The following is a 16,325-nucleotide window of genomic DNA, read 5'->3' on the forward strand; positions in this document are numbered from 1 at the left end:
TGCAAATATGTGTTCAGATCAGAGATACCAAAATTATTCAAATGATTAATTATTCATCATAAAATGTCAATTAATAATTATGAAGCATAAAAGGCATCTTTCTAATGCATCTTTATTTTTCTTGGCCTAAAAAGGGTTTAATATACATGTTCAATTGACTACTAACAAGTTTTAAAAATCCAACAAAGTAAACAAATTGCAAACAAGTGCAAACTCTGAATTTTAATAGGGGAACAACATACTCAAAATGAATGAAAGACAGAAAAAAAAATAAGTAAAACTAAAACCAGAGCCACATTCATGACATACACAGCTCCACGTTAACTCACTTGCTAGGCAATAGGGCAACTGGCCAAGAAAACAACCCAACAACTGAAGTTGTGAATTTGCTTAGCCTCTACAAAATACAGGACATGATGTTTTTCTCTGAACTGATCAATATTCCTGAAAGGCAGGGGTGCTTTAGAAATTTTTTACACTTTCCAAACAGTCATTAAAAGAAAAAGCACAGCTTAAGTTTCTTTAAATTACCTATTGTAATTTCTAAAGTCTGTTAAGCATTGCTAAAATACCACCATAAATGAGAAATTTTTTTCACATTGCTTTAAAGCTAAAGAATTTCCCTTTATCAAGTATTATTCATTTTTCCTCCAGGAAGATTCTATCTTTTAAGAAAAAAAGAAGTCAATTTGAGCTGATATGGTAATTCAGGATAAGGAGACATTATGATTACCGAGATATAGATTTATATTTATTTTATTACTATTATTATTTTACTTTTCACTGACACCTGGGGAACTTGTTCTGTGATGACCCAGGGAGTTATTTTAGTCAGGGTGTCCCTGACCTCCTGCTGGTAGATTAATTACATATGAAACACTGTGTTTTCAAAACGAAATGATAAATCTGGACACATAGAGGAGGCAGAAAAGAATCAGAGCGAGAGAGGAGATCTTAAGAAACAAAACAAGGGATTGCAAAAGGGAGATAGATAGGATCCTGTAGGAAATGCAATTGGGAAAGAATTTCAAGAAAACAAGGATAAAGGGCAGGGAGGGCTGAAAGGATGGCAAGAGGGAGGAAAGAAGGGAAGAAAGGATTCGGGGTTTTTCAATTCCCAGGCGAGGCTGCTGGCGTCCGCGCCCTTAACGCCACAGCCTTCCAAGTTGAGGCGAAAGCCACCTCCTCGGGCCTGCGTCGCATCCAACTTACTCCAAGTTTTCTGGTGACTCCTACAGGGCCCTTTCCGTCCCCCCTCCCACCCCTTGGTGAGATTGACAGTCGCGTGGAGGAGGCTTTTCCAGGCACAGGCTTTCTCATGGTAATCAGCCCCCAGCATCACCTCCCGGCCGCGGCCGCTCCCGCTCCGCGCGCAGCTAGCGGACCCCGGGGACCGGAAACAAGGCGGCGGGCGGGGAGCCGGCCAGCGAGCCAGGTCAGCTGACCCGGCCGCGGGGCGGGGGTCGCGGGGCTCCTGGGCGGGCGGGGGCAGAACCCCCTCCCACGTGCTCCTCCGCCGGTACTGCGGGGGCCTTACCCTGAGATCAAATGAAGGGACCGAAGCTGGGGGCGTGGGGGACAGAGAGCGCGGAGAACTGGGGGCGACCAGCAGACCTGTTTTGCATCAATAAATTAAGACGCTTATTTGAGTCCTGAAGTTTGCTGGTTCCTGTCAGTGGAGACGCTGGCAAAAAAAAAAAAAAAAGCTCTGAAGCCGAGATTCAGCCTTAACTTCAAAAAATAAAAAAATAAAATGAACCGCTCAGCTGGCCGCCCTGCTGGGGCCAGGTGACGTGCGAGATTCCAGAGCCCGCGGGCCTCGCAGCAGGGATGTTAGAGACGGTCTGAGATTCTCTATGGTCCTGTTTTGATTTTGTTTGAAAGGGCTTCTCAGAGAGATGCTCCTGATTTTTTTTTTTTTTTAAATAGACTTTCCCCTCCTATCCTAGGCTCAACTCCGAATGGATTGGATTGCGAGTTCGCACGTGAGAAAACCGTTTGACTTGGCTTGGACCCCTGCCGCCCCCCACCCCCTCAACACACCTCGATTGCAGGGGTCCCCCTTATCACCCTTTCCTTGCAACTCTAAAAGAAGTTGCCCACCTCCTGTGTAACAGCACGGTCGAAATAATTCCTCTGGATGAAAGATCAGTTCGGTTTCAAAAAGAGAATAGGTTCCTTTTTTTTCTCCACATGGTACAAAATAAACAGAATTTGCTTAAAAAAAAATCATTAGCTATGGCCAAATTCGAATTCCTGCTACAGCCTGTGTGTTCAGGGGCAGAAACACTGCATCTCTTCGGGCATCTGGGCCGACAAGGGGAGCTGGGGGCAGGGGAGAAAAGGGGAGAGTTAAGGAAACTGACAGACTGAGAGGTGAATGGGGGGACAGGCACCAGATCCTGGCTGGAGGGAATTGGAAAACAAAAGTGCATCTTCACACGCTGCCTGGGTGGAGGGAATTCTGAGGGAGGCAGTTTGTTTTACTCAAAGAAATCTTAAAGCATTATTTTTCTCTCGTCCATGTCCATTGCATTGCAATATTATTTCACATTTGCATGTATCTGTTGTTTTAATCCCCTTGGTCTGCGCTAATCTCGAAATAGATTATTAATGGGGAAGAAAGCCCGGGAAGAAGCGATTCATCTGCAGGACTTGCTTTGCTGTGTAAGGAGCCGAAAGCTAGTAGCTCCTAGTCCTCTCTCGACTTTTCCCTGCGTCCTGCGCTTCAGCATCCCGCTGATCCCACGATCCCCATTGTCCCCGACCTGGCCTTCGGACTAAGGGAGTGTTCCGAACATATTTATATCCCGGCTTCCTCCGATCCCACCGCCTCTGCTGTTGTGGGAACTCTCTTGGTCAAATGGGGAGGGGAGTGTCGGGGGCGTGCCAGGCGGGGGAGGAGGGCAACCCACCAGCGCGCTCACCCCTCGTGGGGACGCTTCGCGTGCCACCGTCTAAATATCCACCTTGATGGGAACCTGAAAGATTGCTTTTTTTTTTTAACCCCAATTCAAATACTTGCACGTCGGAACTACCAGTGCTAAGTGTTGGGGCTGTCTCCTGCCACTCGAACAATTACTGAACCCAGAGTAATCAGATGATTAGCTCTTTTTAATGGAAATACTTGTCTTTTTTTTTTTTAAGTCAGATCTTCAGTAACCTGACATTAATATACATAATAAAGACAAGTGATTTGTTAGCCGTTTGATTGGATCCTTTGACCTGAGGTTTACCACTGAGTGTACGTCTGGGCTGTAAGCTCCAGTGGCTCCCTGGGGTCCTCAGGTGGAGTCTTACCTGGAATTACTCCATGCCAGGAACACCTTTGTCCTGGAAATGGGAGAGGAAACGCTGAAATGCAAACTTCTACAGAAAGCTAGACTCGATTTTTTTTTAAATAAAAAAGTGGGGGAAAGTGGGAATTTTTAAAAAGGATATTAATAATAGAAGTAAATCTCAGAGGAGAAACTTGATACGTCATATATTTATAGAGATAGGAATACTAAAGAAATGTAAAGCATAAAACTGAGAATGTGCCTGACCCATGGTGGAAATCTTTTAATTTTCTTTTTTTATTATTAAATTTTAGGCTGGTGATCTCAAATGCTCCTCTATAAGTAAATTATCTGAGTGGTGTGGGGGAGATGATTCTCATTGTAATAAATGCTTAAGGTAGCAAAGAGGTGATTCTGTTATCAACTGTGAAAATGTACTTCCTCACATCCTAAAGTAAGTATTGGTTGTGGTCATGCTGGGTGGCTATTGCCCCCTCCCCAATAAACATACAAAATACAAAGCTGCGCACCTCTGGGATGTGGATGTGGCGAACCAAGGGGTGGCTTTTCCCTCCTCTTGAGTGCAATTGCCAGTGACTCTTGCATTCAAAGTCTTGCTTTAGGCACACATTCAAAGTACAGTTCAAAGCAGTTTATCTTAATGTGAGTAAAAGTCTAGTGTTGGATCAGGGTGTTATTTGTTTCAGGTTTCATCAGACTGAAAACTGGGGGCTGTAACATATTAACAATATTAAAGCAGAAAAAAAAATATGGCATGAGGCTGTCCTTCAGTCCTCTTGACACCTCCACCTTTACCTTTGCAAAGAAGTCCAAGACTGTGGGACTGAAAGTTTATTTGTGCTCTGAGGTTCTCAAGCACTTTCACTCTTTAAAAAAAAAAAAAAAAAAAGCCTCACAGTTCTTTAAGAAATTGAGCCTGAACCACTGGAGGCTAAGAGATTTCTTCCTTTTCCGATAAATGCCTGTGCTCAGCATCCTCAAATTTGGCTGTCTTTATTTACTTCTATATTAGTTCCAATTATGTGCAGTGTAAACCAGCTTTTTGATTAACAAAACAGCAGAGCATTGGTTAAGAACACTTAAACTTCAAAAAAAATTCCCCTGGGAAGTAGGCTCTGAATTGGTTAATAATGTGCAGTACTTGCTAAATTGCTGACTTCCAGATGTGGAAAATATCTTTCTTGTTTAGGACCTATGTAACCTGATTGGATTACGACAGAAGCGTCACGTTGGAAGCTTTTGAGTGATTATTTAATTAACCATACAGTAGAAAGCTGTATTCTCCAGGAAATCCCTTCCATATTTACATAACCAATCCCTTCAGAGCAAAGGTGGAGTCTTTTCTTTTTAATTTTACTTTAATTGCAATATCAAAAAATATATACTCCAAAACTTAGACCCCATGCCGTTTAATATCGTGCTCTTCCTTCCCTGCTAAATTCCTCTATGGCCTTTCTCCTTTTCCTCCTGCCTCCCTCACTTTGTAGTGAGGTCTCCTTGAGATGTAGAGAGATTCAGAGATCGGTCAACTCAGCGCTCTATGTTAATTTACTTAGAGACCCTTTTTAAAAATGCCAAACCACTTTTTAGTATTGGGATCCAATCCAGAAATTCATCACATACACACACCCCAACACACATGCCCTAAAATGCAGCTCACATACAGCAATTTTCCCCCCTCTGGCTCTGGCATCTTGAAAGAAAATAATAATAATAATAATAATAATAATACGAGAAAGGGCAAAAAATTTAGTTCCAGAAACCGTGCTGAGAAATCCACACAACTTAATGTGCATCTCAAATCTGGTTATTAGAGATATCTGTATAAGAAGAGGCGATGTGGATTGAGGAACCGGGATCTTTCCCTTTAACTTTCGCCCCTTAGAGTTCTCCAGTTCTGTGAATGGTGTGCACCGTTTTCCGCCCTGTACTCTGTAGGATTTAGTGATGAGGATAATGATGCCAAAGGCTTGACGGGGGGGGGGGGGGGGGGGGGGGGGCGGGAGGGGGGGCGTGGAGAAGAGAGAGGGAGGGAGGGAGGGAGGGAGGCGAGAGGGAGGGAGAGAGGAAGGGAGGGAGGTGGAATTTCATTTCTTCCACTAAAGCGTTTGCGGAGACTTCAAGGTATAATCTATCCCAGATCCTTTCCCAGAGAGAAACTTGGCGATCACGTTTTCACATGATGCTCACGCTCAGGGCGCTTCAATTATCCCTCCCCACAAAGATAGGTGGCGCGTGTTTCAGGGTCTCTCTCTCTCCTACAGAAAAGAAAAAGAAAAAAATGTCATTAGAAGAGGCGTAACACGTCAGTCCGTCCCCAGGTTTGTGTTTCCTGGAGTGGCCGAAAGAGATCAGTTCTAACCTGCTCCGCAGGAATAACGGTCCTGCCTCCAGACACTCTTGGCGAGGTTTTGTACAGTTTGCTCCGGGAGCTGTTTCTTCGCTTCCACCTTTTTCTCCCCCACACTTCGCGGCTTCTTCATGCTTTTTCTTCTCACCATTTCTGGCCAAAACTACAAACAAGACTTCGCAGGTAGGTTTTTTTTTTCCCCCTTTTCTCTCTTTTTATTCCTTTTTGGCATGGTCACCCCCCCCACCTTCCTTTTATGATTTTCTCCTTTTAAGTGGGGATGTGAGTCTAAAGTGAGAAGGAGTGTCTGTGGGTAGGAATTTCAGGTGGGTTTAGCTCCTTTATGGCAAGCTTTTCCCAAGAGTGACTTCTTCGATTTTTCTCGCACTCCCTGTGTCTCTCTCCTTCTTTTTCTCCCCTTTTTTTCCTCCCCCAAATAATTTGCCCTGTACCTGTCCATTCAGGTAACCAAAGGTGCCTTTTACTACCCAGCCTTGGAAAAGTTTTATTGAGAACTGTATGGTTGGAATAAAAACTCTTCAAGGGGAGAGATTTTGCTCTGTTTTCGCGTCTAGTTCCAATTCATTGTATTCAGCAATTAAAACTTGGCAAATACCTGTTAATAATTACAAAACTTGATGGACACAAACCTACCAAATTCGGGAGCAAGTCTTTCTCTTAGATATGGCAGTCCAACCTTTCCCACCGAAGAAGGCTGTTTTCTAAGTAGAAAGTTGCCTGTTTTTGTCTGCTTAGCGAGTTTCATTTCTTTATTTCATTCTTTGTGTGTGTATGTATGTGAAGTAACACCTCACTTCTGTGATGATAAATAAAGAAGTGAAAGTCCTCATGGAACTTGAGTCGTTTACCAAAGAGGGGGGGCTCACTACAGCTGGGAAGAAAACTGCCGTCAGGATGTTAGGGTTTTAAATTAAGGATAACTTTTGAAATTGTATTTCCAGTGGCAAAGTCATATAGAGACAGAAGATACACTCAAATATCCCATTCCATACTTTGGCACTGAAAAGTCGAGATAGCAGGAGTTCCCAGGAACAGGGGTGATCCCGGTTAACATGAATGTGTGTCTCCCACCTACTTACATATTTTACATGCTCCCCCTATAATAATGAAGGTAAGATTACTAACTCCAGAGTTAGAAATAACAGGCAAAGATAAAGTTTACAGCACAAATGCCCTGTCTGTCCCTCACACACACATGCTCATAAAACTAGCAGCTTACTTTATTAAACATGTATTTATATGCAATCGTGCGTAAGTCTCAGCAGGAATACAGACAGGCCAGCTGTTTCTTCCCAGACACTTGTGTGTCCATTTCTGTATTTCAGGATTTTTCCCAACAATTTCAAATCCACTGGAGAGCCAAGACATGACAAAATGTGTCAAACTTAAAAGGCTGCCACTATGCCTAGGTTAAATTCAAGGTGCTTTCTAAATCATTTACTTCCCCTTCTCTCTGCAACCCCCCCCCCCCCCCCCCTACCCCTCTCAGCAAATGTGTGGAAACTGATACTCACTTTCCAGGTTTTCCGCAAAGCTTCTAGCACAGGAGACAATAGGTGCGGGGCGTGGGGACCGAGTGTACTCGGCAGAGAAAGGGTTAATGGCCCTTGTGTTACAGTTTGCATCTGTTACATCTTTTATAGCCCCCTGTTTAAACTAATCCTCGAGGCACAGCATCTTCCCAACCTCCATCGAGTTTCGGGATTCTCCTCCTCTCCTGCCTGCCTCCGAGGTTCCCCTTCTCCAAGTTTTGACAGTTTCAGCTGAAAAAATGCAGCGCCTCTCTCGATTTTTAGGTACAAAAGTTTCGAAGCCAGAAAGGATACGATCATTCAGTAGGGCTGAAAAGTATTGTCGTAGCGGTTGGACTTTCTCTTTCCTTTCTTGAGGGGAAAAAACAATTTTCTACTGGAACTATTTAAGGGAACCAGTGTGGGGGAGCATGTGTGTGAGTGAGGTGGGGGGAAATACTTAAGTAAATATTGTCAAAGTGGAGAAGGTGGCGGCGGGGTGGGGGGGGGGGGGGAGGGAGGGAGGGACAGTGTCCAAAGAGGCTTATAATTATATTTCTTATTGCGGCGTGAAACGGGAAATCCTAATTTGGGGGCGGGGGTGTGGGGGGGGAGGAAGAGACAGTGTCTCGATAAACTCCGAAAGGGGAGGGGATGGGACGCGGGGCGAGTGGGCTTCCTATAATTACTATTATCAATTTGCCCGAGTGTGCTTCATCGGGGGTTGTTTCGCGTTGTTTGTTTGTTTGTTTGTTTGTTTGCTTCCTCTGGGGAATGGGGTGGGGGGTGGTGAGACAAGATGAAAGCTAAAGCAAGCTTCGCCTCACCCCAAGTTGCCGAGCCGGGCTGAGGACTTTTCGGAGGAAAGGGTCCGCCTAGCCCTGAGTCAAGCAGCCTTACTGTACCGCCGTGTGCATTCCCTCATACGGTCAGGAGTTATGACTCATTTTGAAGATGTAATTCTTGTCTCTCTGATCCCCTCGCGGGTGCAACACACCAAACAGTAACAAACACAAAGCGCCTCGGGGCCAAGGCTGGGGGCGGGGGGCGGGGAGGGGGCCGCCGAAGTTTCGCTTTGGCGTTGGGGGGCGCGGATGGGTGCTCGCCCGGGCCCTGGCCCGGCTCCCCTGGGCGGCCCGCGCGCGTTTCAATGGGCGCGGGCGATGCCCACATTGTCGCTGTGTTTGGTTGCTAGATCGAGCCTGCGTGCTGCCGAAGCAGGGCGCCGAGTCCATGCGAACTGCCATCTGATCCGCTCTTATCAATGAAGCAGCCGATCATGGCGGATGGCCCCCGGTGCAAGAGACGCAAACAAGCCAATCCCAGGAGGAAAAACGGTAAGAAGCGGCCCGAACCAAACTTTTCCGGGCCACTCTGCGGCTCCAGACCCGGGGAGAAGGAGGGGGAGAGGGAAAAGGAACCGAGGCGGCGGCGGCGGCGGCGCCCAGGGCTCGCGGGCGAGCCTCCCTCCGCGGCCGGCGCCGGAGCCCGGCGCGCGCGGCGACTGGACAGTGGGGAGTTGGGGGAAGTGCCGGGCAAAGTGAGCGGCGGGCGCCGGGGGGCTCCGAGCGCCGGGGTCCGGCCGGGGCCCAGCGCCCCCACCTCTGCCGCCCCCGGCGCCCCCGCCTCCGCCCTCCCTCCGCCTCCGCCTCCCGCTCCGTGAGCGCCCGGCCCGCCGGCTCCCCGGCCGGGCTGCGGGAGCGTCCGGCGAGGGCAGGGCGGGGGGCCTGGGCGCCGGGTCGCGCAGGATCGCGGGGTGGGGGCGGGGGTGGCAGAGGGACTGCGAGGGCGGGAGAGGGGCCCCGGGGCTGTGTCTCCGCCAGGCACAAAGTTTCTTGCCGGAGTCGCCCGGCCGCCTCTCCGCACGCCAAGTAACGGTCCGCGGGCAGCGGGGCCCGGCGGGCCAGGCGCGCCGGGACCCCGGGGTGGGAGGGTCTCGGCCGGCCCCGCGCGGGGTCCGTGCGGGCGCGGGGGCGGGTGGTGCCTCTCCAGCGGGCTCTGGCCCCACGCCGGCGGCTGGCGGAGTCCCGGAGCGCGGGGAGACTTTTTCTGGGCAGTTTCGACACGGTCAGGAGGAGTCCGTTATCCAGGCTGAGTCGAGAAGGACGAAGGAGATGGGGGTGCAAGGGGGACACGCAGAGCGTGGGGGATCAGAGGTGTGACAGCTCCGTAGGTCCATCTTAGAAAGAGTCAAGGGAGGCAGAGAGTGAGAGCCGGAGAGAGAGGAAGATGTTGAGAGCGCGCGCGAGAGGCAGACCCCCTAGGTATTACCCCCAAACAAAATCGTGGGAATAAAAGAGAAAAGTGATTGGCAAGAGCGCAGAAGGCGCCTGGGGGAGGGGAGAGAGCTGGGGACCGGAGAGGGTGCCGGGGGGTAGCTGACGGAGGATACTGAGTTGAAAAAAGAAAAACCAACCCCCCAAAACAAACAAGCGAACTAGCGCCAGCTCAGACTGGGAAAGGAAACTTCTCGCTCCCCTCGGTCTCAGCCCGATCACCCGGCGCGGGGCCGCGTCGACGCTCCCGAGCTGGACGCGGGGACGCGGCTCCGGCCCCGGCCTCGGGTCTCCCGCGAACCCAGCCCGCGCCTCGCGGGGACCGCCGGGGCCCACTTGGAACAACTTTCCTCCCGAGAAGACAATCGTGCGCCCCCGGCCTGCCCCCGAGCTGCGCGGCGCGGGAGGGGGCGGCTGGGGGCGCAGTGAGGGGCGCTGGAAGGAGAAAACACAAAGAAGAGGGAATTTTGATTAGAGACAAATGATGCTTCTCTCTGTCTCTGTCTCTCTAGGTTTCGTGTGTGCGCGCGTGTGTGCGTGTGTGTGTGTGTGTGTGTGTTTTGCTTGTTGTGGTGGAGGTGTCGAGCCATATGGGGGAGTGATAGAGGAATTTTAGTCAGAAACTGTTCGTTATGTTATCCTGCCTTTTCCCTTTGTGCTGCCTTTGATCTATTTGCTTGGCTTAGTATTACAAAAAAACAAGTACAATAATATATACCAAGCTGCTTCCCCAAGACCCAGTTCAGGCTGCCTCTTTTTAAGTCTCTTTCTCCCTGTCTCTTCCCCTCTCTTAATTTAATTTTTTCTTCACTCTAGTGTCTGGCATTATTTAAGGTGGTCCTTACACTGGAGACCTCCCCTTCCCCGTCTCTGGGTAATTTAGTAGACACTAAAATTACACCTAATGTCCCCCTCTCCTCTCTTGTGTTTCCTCTGTTCCTTTTATTAAATGTTGGTTATTGATTTTCTAAAATCAATGTCTGTTGTGGGGCTTCCCCCCCCCCTTACAAGTATCTAAAGCACATTGCTTGCTGATCAACTGGATAACAAAAGCTTTGTGTCAAGGAGGCCTTATTTTTTTTCTTATGTTAAACAGTCATTTTTTTGAGAGAGAGAGAGAGAGAAAGGAGAATAAGATTTAAAACAAGGTTCCCAGAAGTGTTCTTTTGCAGGAGAGACTATTTAGCATGTTTGTTTCTTCTTGTCTGCCTCCTCCAACCCCCTTCGGGATTTTGCCACCGTTGGACCAGCCTGGTCCAGGCTGTGAGGTCAGACCAGAGCCCAGGTCTGGGAAAACAGAATGCTCCAAGCTTCCTAAGAGCCTTGGGGCGGGGATTGGCAGTGGGGAAGGTCTGCTGGGGGCTTCACAGGTGGAAGAGAGCACCAGTGAGGTGCAGCCGTGGACACTGCTTGGTGTTCAGTAACGGGACCCCATCTCCCTCTGCCCAGCCACAAACTTGGGAGAAGCCCTAACACTCTGAAGTGGAAAGTTGAATTGCACATTTTAGAGGCATTTAGCCCAGACCCTGCACACTTAACAGCAATAATTATTTCCCAATAATCTGTGGGAAAACATGCTGTAAATTCGTTACTTGTCAGCGTTTTGCTTTGGGTTTAATCTGAGCAAGGTCCTGGTTTTGAGAAGCAGGTAGAAGAGTTTTTCCCCCTCTTTTTTCATTTTCTTTCTCATCAAGTACGTATCCAGTGCCTTTCCCTTTGGGAATTGCTAGGATTTATCTGAACTGAGTGGATTTTCTTCTTTCCTGGATTCATGGAAAAGATGTCACTTTTGAGCTTGTGTCTTTGCTGATAACACTAAATATGATGATGCTTATCAAAATCATATAGAAATTCCTGGAAAGGAATAATGGCAATACTAATCGTAGAAGTAGTGACTGCATGAGGAAAAAGAGAGAGAGAGATGGTCATCCAGGAAACTAGAATGGCACTTTATATAATTTTAATGAAGTCAACAGTGTGTGTATAGACTAAGGCGACAAAGAGATAAAACGTGTAAAGCAGTGTGTGTGTGTTTGAAAGGCTGGTCAAGAACGTGGGTTAAAAGACGGTGCTGTATGCAATTATTAAAAAGCAAAGGAGAAGGAGGCAGTTCAAGGAAAGCAAATGTACAAAGAGAGAAACAAGAGTCTAACATCCAGGCTTCAAGATTCTCAAGCTAGCAAGATGCCTGGCAAAGACAGTGCCAGCGCCAAGTTAATCCATAGTGGACAGTCTCCTTTCCCCCACATGGAAAGGATGAAATCTCTTCCCAGAAAATAAGATGTGCAGGAGGGAAGGAGGAGAGGGGTGAGGGAGAAGGAGGCAAAAAGCAAGTTGCCCGAAGACAAGAATGTGTGTCGGTTTCAAGAAAGTTCAGTCAGATGATCTTCAGTCTCCTGACTCACTTTGTAATACTTTCACTGAAGCTGGAGAGGAGGGGGAAAACCCAGCCCCCCCTTTTCAGTCCCCTGATTATACCCCACTATCTCCACACAGCCTTCAAGGCAGAAATGAGCACTTGGGAGCAGGAGGTGCCTGGCTGCTGCCTGCCACTGGCCCGGCCCGGTGGTAACTTGCAAAGTTTGTTGCTTTAGCCCCCATTTGGGGATGAGCTCCTGGGGATGCTCCGGCCACCCTCCTGCCTCCTGCAGAGCCTAGGAAGATGGGCCTGCCTCCCCAGCCCACCACCTCCCAGCATCAGCCTCTGAAAAAATCACACAGACACAGGCACATTTTCATAAAAATCAAACCCGGAAACTGCTTGTTTCAGAAAAGGGAATGGAGTTGTCTTTTAAATGGAAACTGAATTATGAGTGGTAGGGAAGAGGAAACGGAAGAAAGAAAGAAAAGTTAAATTTAATTTTCCTCCAAAGTTTCAGCTAAAGCATTAGGCATTGTGTAGTGGAATGGGGGAAGATTTTTACAAACACCTTTGGTCACTGATTTTCAGTGGGGAAGAAAAGGGATGAAGTTGGATGCTTTCAGGGCTTTAGATCCTAGAGGAGAAACAATCAGATGAGCAGAAATGATGATCCCTGTTTAAGATAAGCCCTCACTCCCTTAAGCACTTCCTGAAAGGGAGTGGAAGTGCTGGTGATGATGCTGAGAGGCAGTGGAGGGCAGAGAAGTTGTTCCCGTTTCAGAGATGCTCAAATGAAAAGGAAAAGAAACGCAAGAAGCCCCTGCTTCAGGATGTGGCTCCTGTCTCTCTCGTCTCTCTTTTCAGAGAGGTGAAGTTGGGATGGGGTGAAGCTGTGAGCCAGAGCCCCTCAATACACTCTGAGGCAGGGAAGTTTCCTTCGAATTGCAGTCGATTCAGACTCGGTGCTCCTTGCAAGTGTGGAAACCTTGTTCAAGTACCTTTCTGGTAAAGTTGATGAGGTTCCGAGGAGGTGGTTTTGCTGACTCGCAAAGCACTCAGAAGCAGTTTGTGTGGCAGGTACCAGCTCGGAGGGTGTGCCCCAGATATCCATCTCCATCCTTCTGTCTCTGTGAAGAGTTTCTGCAAGTTTTGTCACGCTGCACACACACATGGCTGGGGGTTATGTATCTAGACTGATCTATTTGTTTTATTTCCCTTTGAAAAAACTCAGTCAATTGGGGATAGAGACATGGCTTCCTTCATAACATAGCCACTAGCCTGCTGGTATCCATAGCGTGACTCTCCACCAGGGGTAAGGGTGGGGTAAGGATTTGAAACTTTACGTTATTTCTCTGTTGCCACATAAAGATACATTCACGTCTTTAAGCATTTATTTCCAAATACGACCAAAGCCAAGACTGACGTTCCCCAGTAAACTGCTCTGTCATACGTTTCAGATGCTTCCTTTCTTGCTTGCTTAATTTACTCGAAGTAAAGAAAATTCCAAGACCCTAATGCCATATTAAGACTTTTGCCTGGGAAAAATGTGTGTGTCTACCCTGAAGGTAGGAAGGGAGGCTGTTGCTAGCTCTCTGAGCAGTGCTGCGTTTATTCCAAGATGTGGGAGAGTCTTTTCCTTACAACAGTGTTTGTCATCTGCATTCTTCCAAGGCTTTTAAGGTGCATTTTCTTCTGTGTGAAAGAGAACGCTTTGTCCTTTTCCTCTCCAGCACCGTGGCTTCCCAAGGTAGACACTATTTTGTGCCTGTCACAGAGCGAGAGAGTGCAGGTTTGCAATGCTCACAGACAATTGATTGTCTGCCCTAATGTGTTTCATTTACATGTTTATAACGTCAATGGTGCTGGGGTGTCCACTGTACCATTCATTCCCGCATTCCCACAAGGGGGCAATTGTCTGAATGGCCAAGTCAGACACCTTTTTGATTGCTCTTTGGTTGTCTTTTTAGAGCGAAGAGATAAAGGGGGAAAATCTGTGATGCAGAAACACTAGTTGAAAATATACAGAATTAAATGTCACCACAAAAGCAGATGTTAACATAAGCCCAAATATGCTTTTTAGCCAAGATGTGAAGGTTGAGAAAAAATAATTCAGAGCAGAGGGATGGATGATTTAAAACCAATAAATATAGCCTTATTCCCCCTCCCTATTTCTTTTCTTTCTTTGGCAATCAGAAGATGAAATGTGATTTTCCTTTTCGTGTTTAAGCCTTAAAACATCTAGGCACCTCCTCATTATTTGTATGTTTGCTATGATTTGTGAATTTTGTATATATTTACATAGCTCTGTTTATGCCAACAGCATCAGCTTACCACTTGGAAAAAAAAAATCTATTGAATGACTATTTGGGCTGTCGGGAGTGTAAACTTTTAAAAAGTAAAGATCCAAGTATTTCTTCATCAAGTCTTTTTAAAAAGGCAAGCACTAATAATCAGCAGACTCTGTGGAAGTCTTTGCCTTAATAGCTACGTGCCAAATACTTTTATCTTGGGTGACAGTCATGTCAGAGTGAGAGCTCTCAGGAAAACTGTAACTCCTAGTTACAAAGTAAATAAAGAATTTTGTTTTAAGGTGTTCTGTACTGTTTTTACACTCTGTGTGTGTGTGTGTGTGTGTCCCGTGTTTCCTCTGAGGGAAGTGAGAGGAAAAACCATCCACCCGTGTGTGTTTTGGCTTTTCTCTTCACGCAGTTCTCCCCTACATATTAGGCATATATGTAGCACACATGAATACACCTGCTTAAAAAAAAAAGATTTCACAGTTCAGATGGTGCAAGGCTGGTTCATTTAGGTAGCACAGCTATTAGAAACTGGTCTGATTTCGCGTGTGGTCCATAAGGAGAGAAAATACTAACTCCTGTGGCATCTGGTGGGAGGTAAACGGAGAGGGAGGGAGGACTTTTATAATTTTGAAGGAAATTAGGGAGGAAAAAAAAAATCGTCCGTCTTTTCACAAAGATTTTTGCCTCTCCGGGAAGACACACACAGTAGCTGCACCGTTAGCTGAACCCCTGACACGGCGGTCTTTTGAATGCCTTAGGTATGATTTCACTTTCGCTCACATCAATGCTGACCTGAATGCCTTTCATATCTGATCCGCTGTGTCTCTCCCAGTAAACATCCCCTGAGGGGAGAACAAAGAAAGGAGCTCTTCTTCTTCTTAATCACAATTCAGCCCTTTCACCGCCGGCAGGCTCCATTTGCATTCTGCCACAGAAAGCCAAGATGAAAAGAAAGAGAGAGAGAGAGAGAGAGAGAGAGGGAGAGAGAGGGAGAGAGAGAGAGAGGCAGAGGGTAGTAGCTGAGTAAAATAACTGAGGTGTTTGTGGCTGTTTGTTGGGCTTTCCCTAGTTACCAGCCTTATATAGTTGATGCTTAACCAGGCCCTGTCCCTCCTGACAGGCATATAGTGTTACAAGATGGCATGTCTGTACTATTCATGGCCACCCGCTCAACACTTGAGGTAAAAAGTGTCAGGGAAGGATCAAATTCTCCCCCAGAAGCCTGTTAGACTTGGGTCAGGTGTGTGGACATCCCACTCTAGAGTGCTGCCCAATGTGTGGCGCTTATTGTTTACCTTCAGGCCCTGGGGTGGTGGGAGGGGGCTGGGGGGCAAGCTGGGGCGCTGGAGAAGGGAGAGGAGGAGTCTTCAGAGGCCCTGATCTGCTCTCAGTGATGGGTGTCTGGCCCAGAGCACAAGGGAGAAGTTGCTTACACCCAGCCCGAACGCACTGATACATCTTCAGGAAAACTGGAAAAGACTTTCCCATTTTTCCCCCTGACTTTTTATGATAATTCATATTTTCAAATGAAAGGGGAAAAAAGCCAAGAAAGAAACTCTCAAATGAGCCAAAAAGGAAAAAAAAAATTCTCTGAAAAGAATTTTAGGGGGAAAAGTTGTTCTATTTTAAAAAGCTTTGAGGGCTGTAAAGTGCCACGTTTTTCACACCTTCTTCATACTTTTTTTTCAGATTTTTTTAGTATGTTTAACATTTGTGAGATGACAGCCTTTTTGTATCTCAAACTGGATGCTTCAAGATTTGTAGGGAGGGGTTGGTGGTATTCACGTTCTCTTGAGAGAGAAAGTTTATGCCTAAAGGGCTCCTTCTTACTGGGAACTGTTTAAACCCTTGCAGGCGGACCTGTCAGGTTTTCCTGTTATTTGCCTCCATTTTCAACATGCAAAAGTAACATGCAGTTAATGGTATTGGAATGAGACCACAGCAAGAACAGAAACCTCTCGTGACAACTTTTCAGCTACATTATCTTGCTCCTAAACTGTCTTGTCTTTTTTTTTTTTTTTTCCTTTCTGAAACCACTTTTAAGATACCAACAGTTTTTCTTCAACAATTAGATTAAGCATATAATGTCGGTGCACATGCGTACACACACTCGCACACACACTCAACTTTGAAAGTGCAGTCGCTTCAAACAGGAGAGTGAATAATTGGAAACCTGGGGCGGGGGGGGGGGGTGTCTTCTGTGATA

General features: G+C 47.0%; 2 protein-coding genes across 5 annotated transcripts in view; both read left to right on the forward strand.

Moving 5' to 3' along the window:
* The first annotated feature begins 1,066 nt into the window (after nucleotides 1–1,066).
* On the forward strand, nucleotides 1,067–2,229 carry LOC122688515. Its single transcript, XM_043894530.1, has 2 exons — nucleotides 1,067–1,435; nucleotides 1,950–2,229. The coding sequence occupies exons 1-2, from the start codon at nucleotides 1,067–1,069 to the stop codon at nucleotides 2,112–2,114; spliced, it is 534 nt and encodes a 177-aa protein (XP_043750465.1). The 3' UTR covers nucleotides 2,115–2,229.
* Nucleotides 2,230–5,697: 3,468 nt separating this feature from the next.
* Nucleotides 5,698–16,325, forward strand: part of ZEB2 (zinc finger E-box binding homeobox 2) — a 135,373-nt gene continuing 124,745 nt past the window's right edge. Inside the window, exons 1-2 of one of the 4 annotated variants that reach the window (XM_043894252.1) lie at nucleotides 5,698–5,832; nucleotides 8,377–8,518. In XM_043894252.1, the coding sequence (XP_043750187.1) occupies nucleotides 8,446–8,518 (73 nt within the window). In that variant the 5' untranslated portion in view covers nucleotides 5,698–5,832; nucleotides 8,377–8,445. Of the gene's footprint in view, nucleotides 5,833–7,339; nucleotides 7,467–7,845; nucleotides 8,138–8,376; nucleotides 8,519–16,325 lie in introns of those variants that run through there. The other 3 variants (XM_043894254.1, XM_043894251.1, XM_043894253.1) reach the window with 3 other exon arrangements.

Source organism: Cervus elaphus, chromosome 33 (assembly GCF_910594005.1).
Source record: "Cervus elaphus chromosome 33, mCerEla1.1, whole genome shotgun sequence".
Taxonomy (NCBI): Eukaryota; Metazoa; Chordata; class Mammalia; order Artiodactyla; family Cervidae; genus Cervus; species Cervus elaphus.